The following is a 24875-nucleotide window of genomic DNA, read 5'->3' as shown; positions in this document are numbered from 1 at the left end:
GAGAAGAGAGAACTTAGCAGCAAGGCTCTGGATCCCAAATCCTGCTGTGAGTTGTTGCTTTTGTTGTTTTTCAGTTGCTAAGTCATGTCTGACTCTTTGCAACCTCATGGACTAGAGCAGGCCAGGCTTCCCTGTCCTTCACCATCTCCCAGAGTTTGGTCAAACTCCTATCCATTGAGTCGGTGATGCCATTCAACTATCTCATCCTCTGTTGCCCACTTCTCCTGCCTTCAATCTTTCCCAGCATCAGGATCTTTTCCAATGAGTTGGCTCTTCACATCAGGTGGCCAAAGTATTGAATCTTCAGCATCACTCTTTCTAGTGAATATTCAGGATTATTTCCTTTAGGATTGACTAGTTTGATCTCCTTGTAGTCCAAGGCACTCTCAGGAGGCTTCTCCAGCACCACAGTTGAAAAGCATCAATTCTTCAGTGCTCAACCTTCTTTATGGTCCCACTCTCACATCCGTATGCTGTGAGTGGATGTGGCCAAACTTCCAACAGGACACCCTCTCCACTTTGAGAGTTCTCGGTAGCAGACTCCTGATTCCACCCTCCAGAGGATGGCACACACCAGACCTTCCTATCAGCAGGTACCCTAAGGCCACTGTACCCTTCAACAGATCAGATCATGTAGAATTCCTTGCATACAGCGGATTGCCTCTCACCTCTAAATGTTTGCTTATGCTCTTTCCTCTCCCTAGAATAGCCTTCCTCTTTCAGTTTCAGTTATCTATTGCTAAATAATACCCCCAAACAAGTAAATAGCTGATTTATTGGTCATGATTCTGTGAGCATGGAATTTAGGCAGGGCTTACCTGACTGGTTCTTCTGTTGAACGCAGCATGAGTTGGGGTCATTCCCTTGGCTGCATTCAACTGGTGGGCTGGACTGGACGGTCTGAGAAGGCTTCACTCTTATGGCTGGTACTGCAGGGCCCCCCTCCATGGGCTTGCTCTCTCCACGTGGCCATCTTGGGCTTTCCACAGCAGGATTAATCCCGGGAAGACAGACTTCCTACATGGTAGCTGGGTTCCAAGAGGAGAGGGCCCCAAAATAAAAAGCCAAGGCTGCGTGTCTTTTAAGTCAGCTGTGGAAGTAGCACAGTGTCACTTCTGCCAAATTCTGTTGGTCATTACAGGTCACATGACCAGCACAGCCCAGATTCATGAGGAAGAGAAATAGGCTCCACCTCTAGATGCAAGAAGGCTTCCCAGGTGGCTCAGTGGTAACGAATCTGCCTGCCAATGCAGGAGACACAGGTTCCATCCCTGGGGTTGGGAAGATCCCCTAGAGAAGGAAATGGTAACCCTCTCCAGTATTGTTGCCTGGAAAATCCTGTGGACAGAGGAGCCCGGTGGGCTACAGTCCATGGGGTTACAAAGAGTCGGACACGACTTATCCACTTAACAACAGCACAACTTAATGCAAGGAGTGGTAGATAGTCTGCAGTCATCTGTAGGACACCATGCCTCTCTCCTTGACAAACTCCTAATTATTATTCAGGTTTAGCTAAGCTAGCAACTTGCAGCAAATCTTGCTTAATGCCAATCCCCAGCTCACAGATATTGCTAGTTTACCCCAGCATTTACTTGTTTTACCTTAAATTTCTGATAATAAGCCAGATACATGGTTTCCCAGAATAAAGATTCTCTTCCTAACCCTCCATGGTAGCTGGGTCACATGCTTGTGTTCTGGCCAGTGGCATGTAAACAGGAGTGCCGTTAATGGAGTTGGTGCATCCTTCTTACTCTTGTTCCTTCCTCTTGCTGGAATAGGGATGCAATGGCTAGGGCTTGAGCAGCTATTTTGGGCCTTGGAAAGAGAGCCATATACTGAGAATGGCAGAGCAAGAGAGAACTAGCTTGAATTCCTGGCTCCAAGGAGCACCATACCAGCCAGAACTGACTCTAGATTTCTTACAAGAGAGAGAAATAAACACTTATCTTCTTTGTTTTGGATTTTCTCTTCCAAATGACCAAACCTAATTCTAATTTATATACCCTCCATTAGTTATTTAATGGGCTTCCCTGGTGGCTCAGAGGGTAAAGTGTCTACCTGCAGTGTGGGAGACCCAAGTTCCATCCCTAGGTCAGGAAGATCCCCTCTAGAAGTAAATGGCAACCCACTCCAGTATTCTTGCCTGGAGAATCCCATGGATGGAGGAGCCTGTGGGCTATAGTCCATGGGGTTGCAAAGAGTCGGACATGACTGAGAGACTTCACTTTCTTTTCTTTCTTTCTTATCATCTATTGCTACAAAACAAGTGACCCCAACATCTAGTGACTTAAAACAAGAACATTTATTATTGCTCACAGCTTTTAGGGAGTAGGAATTCCGGAGCAGCTAGTCTGGGGACATCCACACAAAGCCATTCTTGCTGTTGTAGTAAAGCTGCAGGCCTGGTTTGCAGTCATCTGAAGTCTGGGTCGGAGTGGGGGAGGGCGGGCAGGGATCAGCTTGTAGAGGTCACCAGCTCTTGTGACTCTGGAGCAATTAGCAGGAGGCCTCTGTTCTCCACTTGGACCTCTTCTGGGGGAACTTGAAGGCTCTCATGAGATGACTGTTGGTGTCCCCTAAACTCCTCCCTGCTTGCCACTGAAACCAGGGATCCTAGAAAGCAAAGCAGAGGGAGTGATAGCTTCTATAGCCTAGCCATCAAAGTCACACTATCACTACCGCCATATCTCATTGGCCACAGAGGCCTAGTCAGTTGGAAACATGGAGACCAGTGGACAAGGATCATTTGGGGACCCAGTTTAAAGGCTGCCTTCCACATCCGCCTGCGTCCCTAACAGACCCCTCATTTGTTCAAGTAGCAGGTGGCCACCCCTTAACATCAGGAAAAATCCTGTTTGTACAGCATCCTGTGGGATAAATCATATTCCTTCTAGACCAGCCTTTGTTGTCATTTGTTGGCTTAGCTTACCCTGTTATTCACAGTTTACCTGACTCAGAGAGCAGTTTGGAGACAGGGAAGGCTCATGTTTAAACATTCTCTTTTTCTCCCTCTGAATTTCCTACAGCTTCTGAGCTAAGCAACAATCATTGAATTTTATGCTTTTGTCAAAATAAGCTGTCAGAAATGGGTCCAGATCTATTAGAAGGCAACATCATTCTTGCTGCCCCAGCATTCACCTAATGATGCCAGGACCAGAGCGGGCCCAGCAAACAGACATAAATCCAGAGAACTATAATTCTGTATCCCCCGAAGAAGTGGCCATAAAGTCCATCACTCCAGATATATGGAAAGGAGAAGACAAAGGGCAACTCGGATGAGTTTCAGAGGGACTGTAAAATAGAAAAAGAGATCTCACTAACTGGGTCGGTCTCATTATAAGCAAGGCAGGCAGGGACACGATTTACGCCTGGGTGCTGACTGGCCAGCAGGCATGAGCGTCATTCCGACTCCCTCCCACCCTACCCCAACCCCCTCCTGCACACCTCTCCCCCCAGAACCATCACCTGTGCTCATCATCTCCTATCAGGGATGCTGATGGCTCTTGGGGAAATGGTGCCCCATTTAGAGTCTGAGCAAGAGAACACAGCCTGGAAAGTTGTGGGTGTTTAAGAACAGACTGTGCAGCAGAAAAATGTCCTGAATCCAGCTGTCTAGGATCTGCCAGTTTCATTCCCTGCAAAAGACGCCCATGCTGCACCTACAGCCAAGGGACAGGCTTGCCTTCTCAGCCCCCCTCCCAGGGGGGCACCTTCTTCCTATCTGTGAACCTGATCATTGTTAACAAGGTCTGTGATTTTTATTTGAAGCAGACTGAATTGAGACCACTTGCTATTTTTAAAGAGAGGGGGGTTGATAATATGGATGGTCAAGAATTCTTCAAAACGCCTGGAGAAAATAATTCTGAATATGGAAATTTATCCTGCCTGGTCAAAGGTTCCCATGATGTTACAATAATAAGACTGGGATTTCGTGAGGGCTGCTTCAGGTATCGCTCTGAGTAGTGATGTTCCAGTTACTGTGACTGCGTAACAAATTACCCCCAAATGTAGTGGCACAAAAGCTCCATTTATTAAGTTGTAGATTTTGTGAGTGAGGAGCCTGCATGGGCACAGAAGGGATGGCTTTTCTCTGTTTCTCAGTAACTAGCACCTCAGGTGAATGACTCCAAGGCTGGGGGTTAGAATCATTTGCAGGCTCCTTCACTCCCATGACATACCTGAGGCTGATAGCTTACGGTGAACAATGTTGGATTCGTGATCTCCGAAGAAGAAGATTTAGCTTCGGGACCAGGGACCTGTCTTGATCACTCAAGAGCTTTTGTGTAGCAGAGTTTTATTAAAGTAAGAGAAAAGACAGAAAAAGCTTCTGACATAGACATCAGAAGGGGTCAGAGAGTGCCCCCCTTGCTAGTGTCAGCAAGGGAGTTATATACTTTAATTAGTTATTACAATAAGTCAAGAGGATGTCTCAAGGTTGTAAAGATCTGACTAGACCCACTCCCGTAATTTACGTTTTAAGAGAACAGGATTAGCCAGAAGGCTTTTCAGGAAGGAGAAGCTGTCCTCAAGCAGGGTACGTTGTTGTTATATAATCCCTGCTGCTGCTGCTGAGTTGCTCCAGTCGTGTCTGACTCTGTGCGACCCCACAGACAGCAGCCCACCAGGCTCCCCCGTCCCTGGGATTCTCCAGACAAGAACACTGGAGTGGGTTGCCATTTCCTTCTCCAATGCATGAAAGTGAGAAGTGAAAGTGAAGTCGCTCAGTCGTGTCTGACGCTTAGTGACCCCATGGACTGCAGCCCACCAGGCCTGAGTTTAAACTGAGTTGTGTATTCATCAGTTCCAGGCTTAAAGAAAAAAAAAGTTTTCTGTGACTAAGACTAGGGAATGTAGAGAAAGAAAAAAAAAGTTTGTCCTTTCCTCCTCCTTGAGAATTCCGGACTCCTATCTCCTCCTCGAGAACCCCAGACCCCTGTCTCCTTGGGGACCCCCGGGCTTCTTATAAACCTGCCTAGGCACTGACTCTCTCAATGCTCATGTCATCACAGCCTCAGCCGGGGCTGTTGGCCAGCGGTGGCCCCTCCACGTGGCCTGGGCTTTCTCACAACATGATGGTTGTATTCCAAAGGCAGCATGCCATGGACCATGAGGTCTTTAATGACCAAACTTCAGAGGTTAAACAACATCACTTCCTCCTCATTGTACTAACTGAGTCAGTTACAAAGGTCTGCCAGGTTCAGTGAGATCACAGACCCCAACCCTTAAAGTGGGAAGGTCAACATTTCCTTGTAAGTCCAGCATGTGAACAGGATACACATTGGGGTGGCCATGTATTAGAGTTCTTCAGAACCAATAGGAGGTGTATAGGTGGAGAAAGAGATTTATTTTAAGACACTCCTGACACCATTATGCAGGTTGGCAAGGTCAGAATCTACAGGGTGGGCTTTCAGACAGGAGAACCAGGAGTTGCCAGTAATGCAGTTCGAGTCCAAAGGCTGTCAGCCAGCAGAGTTTCCTCTTGTTTGAGGGAGGTCTGCCTTTTGTTCTAGCAGGGGCTTCAACTGCTTGGATGAGTCTCAACCTTATCCAGACGTGTTGCTACATAGAAGTAACCATCACAAGTCTATCCCTTGTCAATTTGGCACCCACCCATTTGCATGCTAGGTCTCTTCAGTTGTGTCCAACTCACCCATAGGCATCTCCCTAAATCACACTTAACTGCAAAATAAAGACAACAAGGTCATACATCTATGTAACATGATACAACTGTACTGTGTACAGCTGAAATACTTACCTCAGGGGACGGTGCAAGGTCTTTGCATGAAGTGTACTCTTCCTGATATCTTGTTACTTGAATACCATGATGTAAAGTTACCAATACTTAAATACTATGACATAAAATTAAAACACCTTACATGATAAAGGGATAAGAAAGGGCATGAAATAACGCTATTTGCCTTGTGTGAGTATGTAAATATATACACACATATGTATGTTTGTGAACCACATATTCATAACAGAATAGGAAAGGAATACTCTTGACAATTGTAGTCCACATTTCTGAAAGCGGACACATAACCAAGCAGGACCTGTGAGACCTTCCCCGGAGCAAGCTCTTTCCCCAAATCCTGTCTGGTAGCTCCTCTCTGAAATAGCCAGATACTAGTGTCTCATGCATGTTTCCTGGGGCTTCTCTGGTGGCTCAGCTGGTAAAGAATCTGCCTGCAGTGTATCATCTTTGACATCATCAATCCTTAGGTGCCAGTAGGTCTGGGGGCGGCATGCTCATGACCGTCAAACTTGTTACTTTCTTCCATTTGGTGGGAGCTTTTAGCAGCTGAAAAACTCAGGAAGGTGAAAGTGTTCATCGCTCAGTTCTGTTCCGACTCTTTGAGACCCCATGAACCATAGCCCACCTGGCTCCTCTGTCCATGGGATTCTCCATGGAGAATCTAAGCTTACTGGAAAGGGTTGCCATTTCCTCCTCCAGGGGATCTTCCCAACAGAAGGATCAAACCTTCTGGGCCAGCTGGGAAGCCCGCCCTCACCTGGAGGACTTGCTAGAATGCAGACATGGGTCCATCCTCCCCAGAGTTTCTGATTACTTAGGCCCGGGGTTAAACCTATCTCTTGCATTTCTGACAAGTTCCTAGGCAGATGCTGCTGCTGCTGACTGGGGACTGTGGTCTGAGTACCACTGTCATGGATAAAACAGATTTTAAGCAAGACAGTGATGTGACCAGATTTTTGTGTATCTCTTTCAGTGATTTTGTGAAGACTAGGTTTCTGTAGGCGCCATTAACAGGCTTTCAGTCATATACATAAAATGTAGCTGAAAGTTGAACGAGGACAAGGAAAGTATGTCTGACTGGAAATAACAGGTAAGAGAAATGTCTTTAAACTCTCCAAGCTTGATGGTGCATTGGATTTGATTGGGGTCGGGGAGGAGGGGAGAGTGGAAGAGAAGTAAATGAGAGAACTTCTGTGTTTGTTTGTTTGTTTTTTAATTTTATTAATTTCTGTTTTCCCTGATAGAGAGGAGAAGTGGGCCCTTTTGCAAATGTTTGTCCTGCTGTTGGGCAAATAGGAGGAGGGCAGGGAACTTCTCTTGCATTTCCTTCTTCTCAGTTGCTTTTAGCTCAAAATAATCCTTATGCCAAAGTGGCATATTTTGGGGTGGTATAGCCCAGTCTCTTGTAAATGCTTGGACAGCATAGAAGAGGGTGGAATTGGAAGCCAATTTGCAGTAGGTTAAGGGCTAAATGGGAAGTGAGCATTTGCTGTGGGCATAGTGAGAGGCTGCGATGAAGGGAAGTTGAGCAAAAATTAGGCGTGGATGAGGCGTGAAAGAGTGACTTTATGTTTTAACTCTAACCATAAAAGAAACCTAAGAGTGGTTATAGGTTAAAGAGAAGTAGCCATTAATGAAGGGAACGAGGAAAGATGAGGATAACCTCAAATTAAGCCCAGCTTCAGAGAACAAAGAAGGAATTACAATGGATAAAGGGATTTGATCAGGAGAAAAACAAGCTTCATCTCTTTGCCATGGAGATTTTCCCACACACCTGGCAGTCTGCTGTGACAATGGTGTCCAGATGTAGCCCTTGATCGATTTCATGCTCTGACATCCAGTCCTAGACTGATAGAGACTCGATCTCAGGTGAGAGTTAAAGGATGAACATACCACTGGCATAGTCTGACTCGACTTCTTATCTTCAGTAAAGGTTGAAGTTCCCTGGTTTTAAAGTACGCCATAAATATGCTGCTGGGAAGTTTCCTCCAAAAACATGGTGCTTTGGGCATAGCACCTGTGCTCTGTCAACTGAAAAAAATGCACAAGCTAAAATTTGAGAATTATGTTTTATTTGGCAGACTTGCTGGGGACTTAAGCCTGGGAGATGACCTCTCACATAACTCTGAGGGACTGCTCTGAAGCATAAAGAAGCCAGGATATACAGGAGTTTTGCAACAAAATCCTGGAGGTTGGAAACACCAAAAGATTAAGGTTAACTAAAGAAAAAGCAAACATTCTCAAGTTAGTTAGAGCTTTCTACATATGAGAAGATACAGGAGTCTGGGCTCTTTGAAATCACTCCTTTGATATGTACCTTAACTATTTAGGGCCAGTATCCTCTTACTTTTCATCCTGAATCCCCTAAGGGTGCACAGTCTGGGACACCTACAGTGACTGATGACTCAATGACGCAACATCCTTTGTATACTGATATGGCAGCTGACATTCTTTGTTCATATTTTCCAAGCCAGGCTTAAACAGTAAGTGAGCTGTGAACTTCCAGATGTTCAACCTGGATTTAGAAAAGGCAGAGGAATCAGAGATCAAATTGCCAACATCTACTGGCTCATTGAAAAAGCAAGAATTCCAAAAAAATATCTACTTCTGCTTTGTTGACTATGCCAAAGTCTTTGACTGTGTGGACCACAACAAACTCTGGAAAATTCTTCAAGAGATGGGAATACCAGACCACCTGACCTTCCTCCTAAGAAATCTGTATGCAGGTTAGGAAACAACAGTTAGAGTTGGACATGGAACAACAGACTGGTTCCAAATAGGGAAAGGAGTATGTCAAGGCTGTATATTGTCACCCTGCTTATTTAACTTATATGCAGAGTACATCATGAGATACACTAGGCTGGATGAAGCACAAACTGGAATCAAGATTGCCAGGAGAAATATCAATAACGTCAGATATGCAGATAACACAACCCTTATGGCAAAAAGCGAAGAAGAACCAAAGAGCCTCTTGATGAAAGTGAAAGAGGAGAGTGAAAAAGTTGGCTTAAAACTCAACATTCAGAAAACTAAGATCACGGCATCCGGTCCCATTACTTTGTTAGGTAGAATAGAAAACAGGAGTTCAAAATGGTGGTGGCTAAAAGACAAGGAAGGGAAACCCCCGTGAAAATAGAACAAAGAAAGGTCAAAGGAAGGTCCGAGGACCGGAGTGAGGACTTCAGGTAGAACAAACAGCACACCTGGCTAGCCCAATTTGTATAAGGCAGGCCCGGGGGAGGGAAAAACATATAAAAAGAGGAGCCAAAGGGCCCACTCTCTCTCTCTTTCTCTCTCTCCCATGCACTAGCGCACTCCTCCACTCTTCTCTTCATGTCTTTGGGTTAGCATACCCTCACGCTTTGAGGATGGATTCTCCTGCTATCTTCTAAATAAAATAGAGTTGTAACACTGATTTGTCTAAGAGCTGTAACACGGTTTGTCCAAGAACGGAGAGCTGTGATGCACCGATGGCTTTGATGTCCAAAGCTCCAAATCTTTGTTGTGAAGGGACAGAACCAAGGAGCAAGCACTCACTTGACAACTTCATGGCAAATAGCTGGAAAAACAGTGACACACTTTATTTTTGGGCTCCAAAATCACTGCAAATGGTGACTGCAGCCATGAAATTAAAAGGTGCTTGCTCCTTGGAAGAAAAGTTATGACCAACCTAGACAGCATATTAAAAAGCAGAGATATGACTTTGCCAACAAAGGTCTATCTAGTCAAGGCTATGGTTTTGCCAGTAGTCATGTATGGATGTGAGAGTTGGACAATCAAGAATGCTGAGTGCCAAAGAATTGATGCTTTTGAACTGTGATGCTGGAGAAGACTCTTGAGAGTCCCTTGGAATGCAAGGAGATCCAACCAGTCCATCCTAAAGGAAATCAGTCCTGAATATTCATTGGAAGGAACTGATGCTGAAGTTGAAATGCCAGTACTTTGGCCACCTGATGCGAAGAACTGACTCATTTGAAAAGACCCTGATGCTGGGAAAGATTGAAGGCAGGAGGAGAAGGAGACAACAGAGGATGAGATGGTTGGATGGCATCACCAACTTGATGAACATAAGTTTGAATAAACTCTGGGAGTTGGTGATGGACAGGGAGGCCTGGTGTGCTGCAGTCCATGGGGTTGCAAAGAGTCAGACATGACTGAGCGACTGAACTGAACTGAACTGATTCTTTGTTCATAACTGTTTCAGCAGCTTAGCGTTTTTCTACCCATAACTATGATATTAATATCCAAAGGAAATCAATGTCAAGAGAGGATGATTCAGGTTTTGAACACAATTTCCCAGGTTTATGCTCTCAGAGGGCTTTCTGGAGGCTGGGCTGCTTCCAGAGTGGGTTGTGGAAAGCTTCTATGTTCTTCTGTGAGTCCCCTCTCTTATTTGCTGTGCTCTCTGGGGCTTCTCCACTGGGCCTCTATCTCTAGTAGGGTAGCCTGGCCTTCATAGCATCTCAGAAACTCAATAAGGATGAGAGGGAAGCTACTAGTCCTCAGATACAGAGGGACCCACTCACAGGCTTAGCACAGATTGAGAAGGAAGGGTCTTTGCTCTATCAAAGCACGTGATTAATTCTTCATCAACTTCATTGAATCCTTGTTCTCTAGGTTACTGTTTCCATTGTAGGTTTTCATCACAGGCAGCTCAGGGACAGACTGAAGGACTTGACCATAATTTCATTATGACTGTAGTTAGCAAAACAATCATAGCTCACAAGCGATCTGTTCATTGAGAAAAATTTTCCCTGAGCCTATATTATTTTGTTGGAGGAAAAGAAATGATTTCTTAAAGTTACAATCTCTCTTTTAAGCAAAAAGGGTTAATCTGTAACAGTTTCAACCTAACTATGAATAATTCATGCAGTCAATAAAAACGTATTCAGAGCTTTCCTTCAAGCTGGGTTGATGGAGATTAAAAAGCCATTGTCCCTGTCCACAAAGAAATACAGCACTTTGGTTTTGTAGTTGCCTTTTGAATTTTTGAATTATTGGTGTTATTTGAGACTCCCTAGGCGTCCACACTCTGTGGGCATGAATGGTAGTCATCACTGGAACACGGAATGCTGTCATTTCACTGGTTTTGTTCCCCGTTGGTGACATGGGACCCTCCGTCATTTGTAAGATCCTTACCGTACACTTCCGGGGAGTCCCAGAGGCATCTTCTACATGTTGGCAAATGAGTCCTTTCCTTTTGGATTCTGCCAGTCACCTCCCTTCGGGACCATCGTTCATCTGCTGTCTGTGGTCTGTGTGCCTGTGAGCTGCACAGGCTGAGTCATTTTTGGCAAAGCTGGGGAGAATGTCTGCCCCTTTGTGTTTCCCTCTGTGGGGTTCAGAGTGTCTCATTTCAGGCAGATTTTTCAGAGAAGACATCCTGAAAGAATCCCACAAACACCAAGAGCCCTTGATAAAATATAAAAGCAAATACATAAGGTTTAAAATGGATGGATGAGTTTGTCAGAAAGTACAGGAAACCCAGGGTCCTGGCAACAGGCAGGAGAATCCATGGAAGAAGCAAGCAGTAAAGTCACCAACTGCTTTAGGGGTGGAGCTCTGATTTCGAGGCTGACACAGAGATGGGTGGGATGGAGTGGAGGGTTTGGGGTCAAAGCCTTGGGCCTGTGAAAGGAGGCGAGTTGGATCACTGATCCCCTTGCATAAAGGTGGGATCCACGAAGAGCTACACAATTAAAAATACATCTCATAAAACAGAAAAGTGAAAGTTGCTCAGTCGTGTCCGACTCTTTGCAACCCCATGGACTATAGAGTCCATTGAATTCTCCAGGCCAGAATACTGGAGTGGGTAGCCTTTCCCTTCTCCAGGGAATCTTCCCAACCTGGGGACTGAACCCCGGATCTCCCACATTGCAGATGGATTCTTCACCAGCTGAGCCACAAGGGAAGAGGCAGACAGCAAATAAACTTGCTTGCCCAACCTGGAATATGAGTAGACATGAAGGTGTCTTTTGAGAATTTGTGACTACAGCCTGACCTTCTTGTAAGCTTGGGTCACATTAGTTGTAACATCTGAAGCAGAGATTCTTAAACTGGACCCAAGTCTCACAGGTGCCTTGTAAAAGTGAAGGCAAGTCTTCCCAGAAGGAAGGTACCCTCTAACCCAGGCCTCAAAAAATGCTCACAGGTTATATTCCAAAGCACATGAGTGAACAATCACACTTACACACACACACACACACACACTACATAAAGAAACAAGCCACCATGAGCAAGACTCAGCAGGAAGAAAACATTTTTAAAGACTTCAGGTATTAGAAATACCAGGTATCAGGTAGAGAATTTGAATTATGCTTGATGTATTTCTAAAAGTAGGAATTGAAATATAAATAAGAAATAATCAGCTAACAAAATGACCAGCATACTTGGACTCTCCTTCCCATATCCCTTGATTGTGCCATCAAAAATTGTAGATTTACATTTTTCCCCAAAATTTTATTATGAAAGTTTTAACATATAGTCAAGTTGAAAGAATTTTACAGTGAACACTCATGTAACCAACACCAAGATCCTAGCATCAGTATTCCTTGCTTGTTTTATGACATATCTTTCCATTTATTCATCCAGTCTATTCATCAATTCATCTTACTTTCTGATGCTTCCAAGCATACTACAGATCATTTACCTTTGTTTTTAAGCCAAATAAAACAAAAGAGCTGGTCTTAATTATATGTCAATAGTTGATTAATTTACCAATGTATTTTTTTAATCAAATTTTTGCTCATCTCTTGCTGACTGCTCATTTTTGCATGTCTCACTGCATGTGCCTCTGGTAAGGCTTATTCCCCAGCTTGTTCCCTATGATTTGTGAGTGAGGAAAACTGGGGGAAGGGCCTGTGTGAATTGTGCAGTGAATTAGAGTAAATGAGCTTTAAGCGAGGGGCTGGCGATTTCTTCTTAGCTAATACCATACTTGAACTTTATGACGTCTATTTGCCTGCCAAGAGCCATTATGGCAATCTTAGAATATTTATAGAAGGATTGACTGAGATTCTTCAGGCTTTCTGGAGGAAATAGAATGTCTCGGTTTGCTCTGCATAGTATTTTATCATTATGATTATAATTTACTCTCTTCATAAAAAGCTACCATTCAATACATAAAGAGTTTACTGTTCAATCAAGTACGGATGTATGACATCTATAAGAGGTGGCATTTAAACGTCCAAATTCAATTTTACTGTGCAATTTCAAAGTTAAATGAAAGCAGTTTCATCTGGCAAACTAATCTCTGAGGTCTCTAATAGGCAGAAGTGTAAAGGGTTAAATGAAGATCATTAATGACTTCTGGATTCATAGGCTTTTTAGCTGAAGGGAATTAACTTGCTGATCTCCTACAAAATGAACCTATCACTTAATGATAGCTCTACCTGGAAGAATTAAGAGGAGAAAAATGATTCCTTCATGTGAGATGTTGCTAGGTAATTTTTGTCTGATTCTAAGAAAGAAATGTCTATGGCCATCAAGAAAGAAGAGGAGAATATTTTAATTCAGTTGAGGTGTACTCGATACACTGTGAGGACGGGAAGAAGTGGGGGAAATTTTGTCATTTTTTTCCCCTTCTCATCAGAACCTTACAAAAACATCAGTTATTTCTTTTTAAAATGGATATCTCCCAATACCTTCTCCATTCATAATTTGAACATTAGACAAGAACTGTGTTTCAGTTCTGGCTCCTCTACTATCTGTGTGTAACTGTTTTGGTGACAGTGATTCAGAGCCTGAGTTTGTTCATTCATACGGACAGTAACCCTTTCCTTGCGGTGCTGTAAAGAGGAACAGCGATAACGTTTAACAAAGTACCTGTCTCAATGCTTGGAGCAGAGTAAATACATACAAAGCATACACCATTATTATTATTATGCCTATTTTGGAATTGTCTCATTTTTTTTTCACTGTTATCTCCTTAAGTAGTTCACAGAATTACCATTTGTGTTGGTTATTTGGAAAACATGATTTTTCCTTTTAGAATGACTTTTTTACGGGCTAAAATATCTTTCAACCAGCTGGAAATTTTAGCTGTTAAATTAAGTTGTTAGATGGCCATGGTAATACATGGCAACCAAACTCTTCTGTATGATACAGTTAACACCTTGCCTTGTGGGTCAGATGGTAAAGAATCTGTGTGCAATGCGGGAGACCTGGGTTCGATCCCTGGGTTGGGAAGATCCCCTGGAGGAGGGCATGGTAACCCACTCCAGTATTCTTGCCTGGAGAATGCCATGGACAGAGGAGCATGGAGGGCTATATAGTCCATGGGTTGCAGAGTCCAATACAAATAAATGACTAACACATCACTTAAAAAACAAAAACACAAGACATTTTAACACCTCACCCCTGACAGAACAGGCTGATAATACTCCTGTCCCACATGTTGGTACTTCTTGTCATCCAGGACAGTTCATATCCACTTTCTACCACCTAAATGCTTCCTGTGATGTTCTGTGGTGTGAAGAAAGGAATGCATAACCAAGATGCGAACAACTGTGTTTGAATTTTGGCTCCGTTGTGACCTTGAAGTTCTCTGAGTTTTCATCTCAGATGAAATGGGATCTGATTCTCCCCCCAGAATTTCTGTTTATCCACATCAGCAGTGGTTGCGAGGATGAAAGTTCTCTGTAAGCCATGAATACTATCAATGTATTCATTGATAAGACTATCAATGTATTACTAATTAAAAACTCAACTTGGAAGCAACGTTGCAGAGATCTATACATTGCAGATTCTAAATTGAGGAAATCTGCAAAATCCACTACTAAAACTATCAAGAGAGGAGTCATTTCAAGGCATTTGGAGTTCAACTCAAATTAGCTTAAGGTGACTCCACTAGCTTAACTGGGAAGATGGAAGCACACAGATGTCACTTATTTCAGCTATGTTAATATCAAGTGAGGGGCTTCCCAGGTGGCTCAGTGATAATGAACCCACCTGCCAATGCAGAAGATGCTGGAGACTTGGGTTCAACCCCTGGGTCGGAACGATCCCCTGGAGAAGGAAATGGCAACCCTCTCCAGTATTCTTGCCTGTGATAGAGCATGCATGCAATATCAAGTGAAGTCTTCCTCTCTCCTCTGTTTTGCCTCAATGTGTTGGTTTCTTTCTCTTATGAACCTTGCAGACAGGCTTCTCCAGCCTCATTGTGAATATGATGGCTGCCCAGTCTGTTCTTTGAACTTTGTGATTCAAAAAGGAAAGGTGCTTTTTTCCTCCACTTAAATCTCTTAAAAAAAAAAAAGGAAGGGAAGAATTCTCTGCCCAATGCTTGCACTCAGGGGATTGGGGCTTTTTTGAGTGAGCAGACTTGGATTAAAGAGGCAGAATTTGGGGTCTGGCAGCCCCATGAGAATTATCTGGCTGAATGAGGAAGAGGCAGTGAAGCTGTTCTGCTGGGCAGACACAATGACAGCTGTCACCAAGAGTGCAAGGGAGGGAGGGAGAAGAGAGTCGTAACCAAGTCTCGCTGTCCTTACGAACTGCCCAGGGTTTCTTCATTTAATCAGCCACCCTCCTGTTTACGATCAGTCTGACCATCCACTCTGTTCCATCATCTCGGTTTGTTGAGGATAATCCTGTTTCATGCCTGTTTTCACAGCACAGTTATTTCGTTGTTTAAAGTATCTCAGTTTGGAAACTAAATAGTTGTTGTGCGTGCTAAGTTGCTTCAGTCCTGTCTGACTCTGGCAGCCCGCCAGACTTCTCTGTCCACGGGATTCTCTAGGCAAGAATACTGGGGTGGTTTGCCATGCCCGCCTCCAGGGGATCTTCCCGACCCAGGGACTGAACCCTTGTCTCTCGTGTCTCTGGCATTGGCAGCTGGGTTCTTTACCACTAGCGCCACCTGAGAAGTCCCTAATAGTTGCTGTAAATAAGACCAATCACTCATTTGGCTTCAGCCACCCAAACCATCTTAAATCATCTTACTCCTTTGACTCAACTGAACTTTGATTTGGGATTTGACTTCTCTGCCTTTTCTTTCCAACTTCAGGGCCTGACGGTTTCTGTCTGGAGCTCTTCTCAGGGCCTACATGTTTTTACCACCTTCTTCCTTTCTCTGGTCACCTCACATTCTTCCCTACCCTGGAATATTTTGGATTTTTAATTGTGGTGACAAAGACTTTATAACTTTCTGCTCCCAGCACCTCTATTAGTAGAATTTTCCTTCCCAGCATTGCTCCAAGTTAAATGTCTAGTCACTTTCCAAATAATCCTGTTTCTGCTTGTGCTTTTGTTTCTTCAAAATATAAGCCCCCAGAGGTCAGCCAGCTATGGATTTGTTTCCTGTTCTGGTGTTCAAACTATGATAAATGGGTAACAGTGAGGATGGATAAAGCAACAAACACAGTGTGATGATGGTAAAAGAAAAAAATTCTTGGTGATGTATTTGTGGCTCTCTTCTTTGAATATCACCTAAGAAGGAGCATCTTTTGCCAGCTTGGTTGCCTCCGGGCTGTGGTTGTACTGATTACGTGAAGGTAGTGAAGAAAATGAATGAAGTAGAATGCAATCTTATTTTCCATCCGATAAAGGATGAGATAGGGAGGAGGGGTAAGCAGCCAAGGAGACGCAGGTGTGCGGAAGTGGGAGACGGTGGTACCGAGGTCCCGGATGTTCTGGGTCCACCCCCTCGCACTGTGTTCCCTCCCTGTGGATTGTGTTTCCACCCCTTCACCTTCCGCAGAACGCGAGGTGAGAAGTGCTCGCTGAGGCTCTGCAACTCGCCAGTCTGAGTGGGATGAGGAGAGATGTCTGATATTTACAGTTGACGATCTGATAAAAGACACAGCTGCTGAGAAGAAAAGTACCATGGGAGGAGAGGATTTTCGGGGGAAGTTTCTCATTTCTTCAACAAATAATATGTATTGTCCTCTGCTCTGTGCCAGGCACTGTTATCCACTCTGGGGATTTGGCAAGGATATGTACACACACACACACACACACATATGTACAGCATCTGTGAGATAAAAGGATGGTCTCTGCCCTTGGTTCCTGGCTCAGAGCTCCTAAAGCCCTTGTAATTTACTAAGTAATAAGGATACTAGAAGTATCTCTTGTTCTAATATTGTCTTTGACTACAACCCTCACAGAGGATTCCTAAAACCCTTATAAATTCTTAACTGAGAAGTACAAGGAGCATCTTTTGTTCTAATGAGTTGACTCTGAGTGGGCTCCTGGATGGCAGCTGGTCACCAGAAAGACCAAGTCATGATTCAGTTCAGTTTGGTTCAGTCGCTCAGTTGTGTCCGACTCTTTGCAACCCCATGGACTGCAGCATGTCAGGCCTCCCTGTCCATGACCAACTCCTGGAGCTTACTCAAACTCATGTCCGTCGAGTCGGTGATGCCATCCAACCATCTCATTCTCTCTTGTCCCCTTCTCCTCCCACCTTCAATCTTTCCTAATGAGTCAGTTCTTTGCATCAGGTGGACAAAGTATTGGAATCTCAGCTTCAGTTATCAGTCCTTCCAATGAATTCTCAGGACTGATTTCCTTTACGATCTACTTGTTGGCTGGCTCTCCTTGCTGTGCAAGGAACTCTCAAGGGTCTTCTCCAACACCACAGTTCAAAAGCATCAGTTCTTTAGAGTTCAGCTTTCTTTATAGTTCAACTCTCACATCCATACATGACAACTGGAAAAACCATAGCTTTGGCCAGCCGGACCTTTGTTGGCAAAGTAATGTCTTTGCTTTTTAATATGCTATCTAGGTTGGTCATAACTTTTCTTCCAAGCAGCAAGCATCTTTTAATTTCAAGGCTGCAGTCGCCATATGCAGTGATTTTTGGAGCCCAAGAAAATAGTCCCTCTGTTTCCCCATCTATTTGCCATGAAGTGATGGGACCAGATGCTATGATCTTAGTTTTCTGAATGTTGAGTTTTAAGCCAACGTTTTTATTCCCATCTTTCACTTTCATCAAGAGGCTCTTTAGTTCTTTGCTTTCTGCCAAAAGTGTGGTGGCATCTACATATCTGAGGTTATTGATATTTCTCCCTGCAATCTTGATTCCAGCTTGTGTGGAAAATTCTTCAAGAAATTCTTCAGGTCATGATTAGAAGCTTTTAATTTTTAGTGTCTGCTCCTTGCCATCCTTCAGAGAGGGGAGAGGGGCTGGAAGTGGGATTAATCATTGATCACACATATGTGAGGAAGTTTCCATAAAAATCCCAACAGTAGGGGCTTCTGAGAGCGTCAAACTGGTGAAGTCATCCCCACTGGGAGAGTGACACACCTCAGCTCCATGGGGACAGAAGCTCTGGTGTTGAGGACCCTCCCAGACCTCACCCTATATATCTCTTCATCAGGCTGTTCACTTGTATCTTTTGTCATAACCTTGAACAGAAAATATAAGTAACTTTCCTCAAGTTTTGTGAGCCTCCACTCCTTTGGTGATGCGAAGTGTCAGAAACAAAGAGCTTTGTGTAAGAAGTGGAGACACCTGTGATGAGAATCACATTGTAGCAAAAAAAACTGAGTTTTCCCTCACACAAGGAGAAGGCTGACTTTCTTCCATTTTAGCGTCTATAGGTATACAGTAGAGCATGGTGTTCTGGCAGAGCCTACATTTTAGCGAAAGGGGGCAGAGAATAAACAAATGTAATAAAATATAAATTATATAGAAAATAAGTGTAGAGTGGGTAAGGGAGATCTCGAGTACTGGAGTTCAGAAAAGGTGGTTACAAATTTAAAATGAGCAGTGAGGGTAGGCTTCAGAGAGAAAACATTTGAGCAGAAACTTTGGGATGAGGGAGAGAGAGTAAAGTATCTTGTAGAAAGCCTTGCAGGAAAAGGGAACAGCTCTTTCCAGGTCTTTAAAGACGATGTGCATCTGGCGGACTCAGAAGGTAGTGGGGGAGCAGGAGATGAGATGAGAGAGGAAGCGAGAACAGGCAGGTGATACAGGACTTACTTTGAGGTCATCTAGCTTAGGGAGAAAAGGAGCCCTAGACTTCCCAGCTGGGCTTCTAATTGCATCTCTGCCTAATGCATCTTGATGCATATTAGGCAATATAATTCCTGCAACAAATCTTCAATATTTATGTTTGTTTTGGATGTGATACAGTACTAATTCCCTGGCATAGGGAGAGAGGAACTGGCCAGGTGGCGGTCGTCAGACTCTCTCGCCCCACTCCACTCATGCCCTACAGCTGGGATCATTTGTGATACCGCGCACGCGCACCCTGGTGGGCCTATACAAGCACCACCTGAAAAAGTTCTTGTAGGAAAGAGTCAAGTAGAGGCGAGTCACACTGAGTTACCCAGTCATCGTTGCTGCTGTGTCAGCCATTAGAATAAAGCTTGCCTGCCCTGCTGCTGTGAATAAAGAATGTCTTCAGTCCTTGTTGTTGTAGCCACGCATTCCAGGAAACAAACTCACTCAGAGGACAATGCAGATAGTGGAGTGCAGTTTATTACACTGGCGGGCCCAAGGCAGAGTCTCCTCTCAGCTGAGGACCCCGACCAGTTTTTGTGAAAACCTTATATACCCTAGGGAGAAGGCAATGGCACCCCACTCCAATACTCTTGCCTGGAAAATCCCATGGATGGAGCAGCCTGGTAGGCTGCAGTCCATGGGGTCACCAAGAGTTGGACACGACTGAGTGACTTCACTTTCATTTTTCACTTTCATGCATTGGAGAAGGAAATGGCAACCCACTCCAGTGTTCTTGCCTGGAGAATCCCAGGGACGGGGGAGCCTGGTGGGCTGCCATCTAAGGGGTCGCACAGAGTAGAACCCGACTGAAGCGAGTTAGCTGCAGGAGCAGCGGTATATACCCTAAGTGTACGTGCCCAAACCCACTTCCCCAAATTTCCTGAAACTAGTCTGAATAAAAGAAAAAGAAAGATACAATCAAAGTTAACCCGTGATTCATATGCCCTAAGCCCAGGTAGTTAACCGTGGACAATTATCAATAGGCCTGTGGTCATACCCCAATAGGCATAATAGAATGCATGATTCTATTTGGTTACACAGATAATTCGGGCATTCTCTTAGGTGACAGAAAGTCTAGGTATGAGCTCTGGGGCTCTTCCTTCCAGGGCCCTTGTTTTCCAGTTGGTATGTCGTTTCCATAGATCTTGGGTATATAGCTCAAAGTCCACAGTCCGGCCCAAGATGGAGTCCTGCTTTCAAGATGGAGCCTGCTCTGTTTCCTCCTTCACTGTGGCTCTTTGCATCTTCTTCCGGCTTCCCTGCTCATGCTCCGCACACTCTGGGCTCAGCGAACAGTGAGATACAGCAAGACACCTGGATACTATACACTTATACAGGTTGCAAATCTCTTTTTACATTACAGGACTTCTCAGAGAGGCACTTGTTGAATGAAGGAATGAATAAATGAATGAACAAATAAGCCTAGACCTGGAAGTGGGTCCTCAACCTATATTTCAACTTTATTGCCCCTACACCTTTTCTTGACTTGGTTTCTACTCAGCTGCTTGCTCTCTCAACTCGATATTTTTGCCCCTGTCCTTACCCCATTTCCCCTTACTTGAAACGCTCTCCCCAAACCCTCTGCTCTTGATTCCAGTTTTATCTGTTAAAGACTCCATTTCCTCCAGAAAGCCCCTCTAGACCCTCTGGCTTTTTCTGAACTCCGATAGCATCATTCTTCTGATACCTTTCTTTCTTAAAAAATTAAAAAAAAAAAAAATTTTGGCCACATTGTACATCTTGCGGGAACCTAGTTCTGCCACCAGGGATTGAACCCCGGGCACCCACAGCAGTGAAAGCCTGAGTCGTAACCATTGGACCACCAGGGAATTCCAATGATACCTCTCATTTGTTTAATCTGTTGCATAGGATAACTTTCCAGTGTTTATTTAAAAAAACACTGCCCTCTTTGTATCAGTTAGGCAACGAATACATAAATGGCAGATCGCAGGGCGCTAGTCCTCCAAGGTTTTTGTAGGTCTTCATAGAACCTTTCAACTTCAGGTTTTTCCACGTTAGAGGTTGGGGCATAGACTTAGATTCCTGTGATGATGAATGGTTTGCCTTGGAAAGGATCTCAGCGAGATAGTTTTATCAATTTCGTTTTATAGAAGCTGAAGAGGTAAGAGAGGTTGGGACGTGGCTGATCTCATGTACTTAATAAACAGGGAGCGCACCAAGACCAGAATGTAAGCTGTACTGCAAGACAAGCAAGAGGTTGTCCCATACTCAAAGAAGAGTTTCAACTCAGCATTTCCTTTCCACCCCGGGTTAACTCCACCCCTTTCCCCGGGAATCAGAGGCGGCGCAGCCGCGGAAGCTTGTCCGCCGCGGCTTGCCGTAGTGGCCCTGCCCCAGCGCTTGGTGGGGCCAAATATGGCGTCCTCCGAGCCAACGCCGACCGTGAGTTCAGGGGCTGCGGAGGGCGAGGAGGAGACGATACTCTATGACTTGTTGGTCAACACCGAGTGGCCCCCGGAGACGGAAGTACAGGTGAACCAGGCCCCTCCGGGGCTGCGGCCAGCTTGGTGCCGGCGCTGCCCCGGCAGAGCCACGTAGCCGGAGCCACGTAGGGTGATGGAGCTGGGCTCCACTGCATGTGCGGTCGTCCTGGCAACGGCACCGCGTGCTAACGGGGTCCGGGTCCCCTAGGTGGGGTTTTCTGGCATGCCTCCTGGACTCCTAATTCGGTTCTCGGGGTGGGGCGGGGGGCGAAACCTTGGGCTCTGAGGCACGTACTTTACCACCCCCGTTCTGTTTCACCGTCCCTACTTGGAGGGGAGGCACAGCGTTGGACTCGGGGGTCCTTCCCTCACCTAGACCCTCGGTGGTCCCTTCCCCAGGCCGGCCCGGGCAGGGCTGGGCAGGGCTGCTCCTCACCTGCTGTGGGAGTGTTTTCCAGGACCCTGCAGTCATCTCAACATCTGCTGGGCTGTCGTGGAGCGCGGCATAAACCTTTGCTCCAATTTGGGCCCGAGTTGTGCCAGTTCTTGTGTTATTTCAGTAATTAATGAGTATATGTGTGTGTCTGTCCGTGTCCCAGATACTGTCAGGCGCTGCGCTTCCGAAGTGAATAACTTTGTTGGTATTTGCGGTCTTAGAGGGAAGACAGTGTAGTAAACTTTTTCATCACCTGCTGTAATATGCATTTTAATGGCGATATGAGCAAAATGCCCTGAGGAGTGAAGATTTCTGAGGACCCGGGGTTGGGTTCTGTGTTACAAGAGGGGTTGTAGGTGTTGGTAATCTGGACCTTGGGGTCATTCAGTTCAGTTCAGTCGCTCAGTCGTGTCCGACTCTTTGCGACCCCCAGAATCGCAGCACGCCAGACCTCCCTGTCCATCACAAACTCCCGGAGTTTACTCAAACTTATGCCCATGGAGTCGGTGATGCCATCCAGCCATCTCATCTTCTGTCGTCCCCTTCTCTTCCTGCCCCCAATCCCTCCATTAGTTTCATAGAAAGGACCTCGCAGACACAGGGTGGAGATAAGAACCAGGAATCCACATTTATTAAACATATTTATTGAGTGCCTAACGTGTGCCAGTTGCTGTTTTAAGCTCAGAATATGCAGCAAGATGGGAAAGGGGTTTCGTTAAAGATCATGGGCTGCAGCCCATACGAATTCTTATTTACAGTCTCTTTTCTGAGTTTCTCTCTCTCTCTTTTTTTTAATTTTGGCTGCTAAGTTTCTTTACTGGAGAAAGTACTGCTTCTCTTGTAAAGTTTATAAGCTTTTCTTTAACCTCCTTCCCACTGCAGTTTCTTCTTTTTGGAATATTTTGTAGGCTGGCAGAGATCCTTATGCATAATTTTTAAAAAGTATTTACATAGTTTCTGTTTGTGTTGAACAATTGATATTTGGTATCTTATGCAGCTGGAAAGTTGCTGCTGCCGCTAATTGAATAGGATAGTTTCCACACCTTAGCACTCACTGGTTAATTACAATAATGTTATAGAAATGCTTAACATGATAAATTGGTTAAAGAGATATGCACTGCATCAACTCATATTGGAACCTCATAACACTTTTTTGTTTGGTTCTATTGATTTCAACTGAACTACAAGCTCTTGAAAGGCAGCTACATTTGACTCATTTTTATATTCTTCCCCAAACCAAATTTTGTCTTCGCAAAGTAAATGATCGATTCATGTTTGTTAAATGAAATAACTTTTTATGGCTTTTAAGCCATATCTGTCTGCACTTTGTGCCCATTCGGACATCTTACATGTTATAGTGCCTGGTGTTGTTTAACCTATGCTTGGTCTGTACTTAAGGAGCTATGTAATATAGCTTATAGACCAGTGTGGCTGTTTGTAGTATTTTCTCTATGAATATGCAGCTAATATTCAATAAATTTGCTTTGGGGCATGAGCTTATTGATCCATATGACCACTTTTTCTGCAAGCAAAACCCCTTTTAGGCCTCTGTAGCCCACCAAAATAGACTGTGCCAACTGGCAACCAGTGTGGTCTTAGACCTTGACTTTTTCTCTCTTTACACTGGTGTTTTGATTTAGAAACATTTTCCAGCCTCAATCCCTGTCCTGTCTTGCAGAATTCATCCTGACAAATGCCTGTATCTCTGCCATGCTCACTTTGCTAGTGCTGCTTTTCCTTGTTTTGTTTCTATCTATAAGTAATTTTAAAGATACTGGTAACTTGTGCCCAGTACTGAGTATTAGTAAAGAAATATAACTTACTGTATAAGTATCAGTATAAAATTCTTAAAATTTTTTTTCATTTGCAGCCTAGAGGCAACCGGAAACATGGTGCATCCTTTATCATCACAAAAGCAATTAGGGGTGAGTATAGCCCATTTTGGCTTCCCTTATAGCTCAGTTGGTAGAGTCTGCCTGCAGCACAGGCATCTGCATGCAATGCTGGAGATCCAGGTTCGATTCCTGGGTTGGGAGGATCCCCTGGAGAAGGAAATGGCAACCCACTCCAGTGTTCTTGCCTGGAAAGTCCCGTGGACAGAGGAGCCTGCGGGGTTACATTCCATGGAGTCACAAGAGTCGGACATGACTTAGTGACTAAACCACCACCATAGCTTATTTATTTATGATATAGTTAGCTTAACTATTTATGATATAGTTAGCAGATAATTTTTTCCTTATTTTTTCCTATTCTGTAACTGTGCTCTTTTAAGAAGTTTAGGGATTTGAAGATGTGTCCTTTTGAGCTTTAATGTAAACTCAGTTGCTAAACTAATTACTTTTAATTTGCCTGATTAAAATGAGTATTAATAGCATAAATGTTACCTGTTTTATAAAAAAAATGCATATGTTTTAACTATATACGTCTATGTAAGTACACGTGTGTATATATACATATACACATATATGGATGTATTCATATGTTTATACAGACACATTTTTTACAGTCTATTTTTAATTAAAGGATTATTGCATTATGGCATTGTGTTGGTGTCTGCCATACATCAACAGGAATCAGCCGTAGGTATACACATGTCCCCTGCCTCCTGAACTTCCCTCCCACCTGTCACCCCATCCCTCCCCTCTAGGTTGTCACAGAGCATCAGTTTGAGCTCCCTGAGCCACACAGCAAATTCCTCCTGGCTGTTTTGCATATGGTGGTGTATGTGTTTCCACGGTACTCTCTGCATTCATCCCATTCTCTCCTTACCCACTGTGTCCACAGTTCTGTTCTCTGTGTCTCTATTACTGCCCTGCATGTAGGTCCATCAATACAATGTTTCTAGATTCCACATAGATGTATTAATATACCTGTTTGAAAATATAATAATAATTTTATCTTCTATTACAAGACACACTAGCATATTCAGTTTTCATTATCAAATGTGAAATTTTAAAAATTTAGGAAATATATAAAAGTAATGTACTAAGTTTAGGAATATAGAAGACCACAAATTGGAGTAAATAATTCCTCATTTTACCACCTGGAGATAATCTCTCATCCTTCAGACCTTTTGCTGTTGTCACATGCATACCCATGTATGCAGGTTCACACATATGTGTACATTTTAAATGGAATCATATAAAACATTGCTTGTCAATAGTGTGTTGAAGATTTTGTTTCCCACGGACTTCCCCATTTTAGGCATTATTATTATTTTTAAGTCTTTGCTGTAAAGTGTGAAATGGTCATAGTCTTTTTCCAAATACTTTGGTTTGGGTGATCACTATGACT

At 44.1% G+C, this 24875-nt stretch overlaps 2 protein-coding genes across 2 annotated transcripts in view; one reads left to right on the top strand and one right to left on the bottom strand.

Moving 5' to 3' along the window:
* The window catches only part of DDX1 (DEAD-box helicase 1), a 38468-nt gene extending 37436 nt beyond the window's left edge, over positions 1-1032 (bottom strand). The window contains exon 1 of the mRNA XM_065928603.1: positions 819-1032. Coding sequence (XP_065784675.1) covers positions 819-948 — 130 coding nt within the window. The 5' untranslated portion in view covers positions 949-1032. The remainder of the gene's footprint in view (positions 1-818) is intronic.
* A 20006-nt stretch (positions 1033-21038) lies between these two features.
* The window catches only part of NBAS (NBAS subunit of NRZ tethering complex), a 312486-nt gene continuing 308649 nt past the window's right edge, over positions 21039-24875 (top strand). The window contains exons 1-2 of the mRNA XM_065928602.1: positions 21039-21194; positions 23452-23506. Of these exons, the coding sequence (XP_065784674.1) occupies positions 21078-21194; positions 23452-23506 (172 nt within the window). The 5' untranslated portion in view covers positions 21039-21077. The remainder of the gene's footprint in view (positions 21195-23451; positions 23507-24875) is intronic.

This window comes from Muntiacus reevesi, chromosome 3, assembly GCF_963930625.1.
Source record: "Muntiacus reevesi chromosome 3, mMunRee1.1, whole genome shotgun sequence".
Taxonomy (NCBI): Eukaryota; Metazoa; Chordata; class Mammalia; order Artiodactyla; family Cervidae; genus Muntiacus; species Muntiacus reevesi.
Note: the sequence above shows the minus strand (reverse complement) of the source record. Positions and strands in the feature narration are given on the sequence as shown.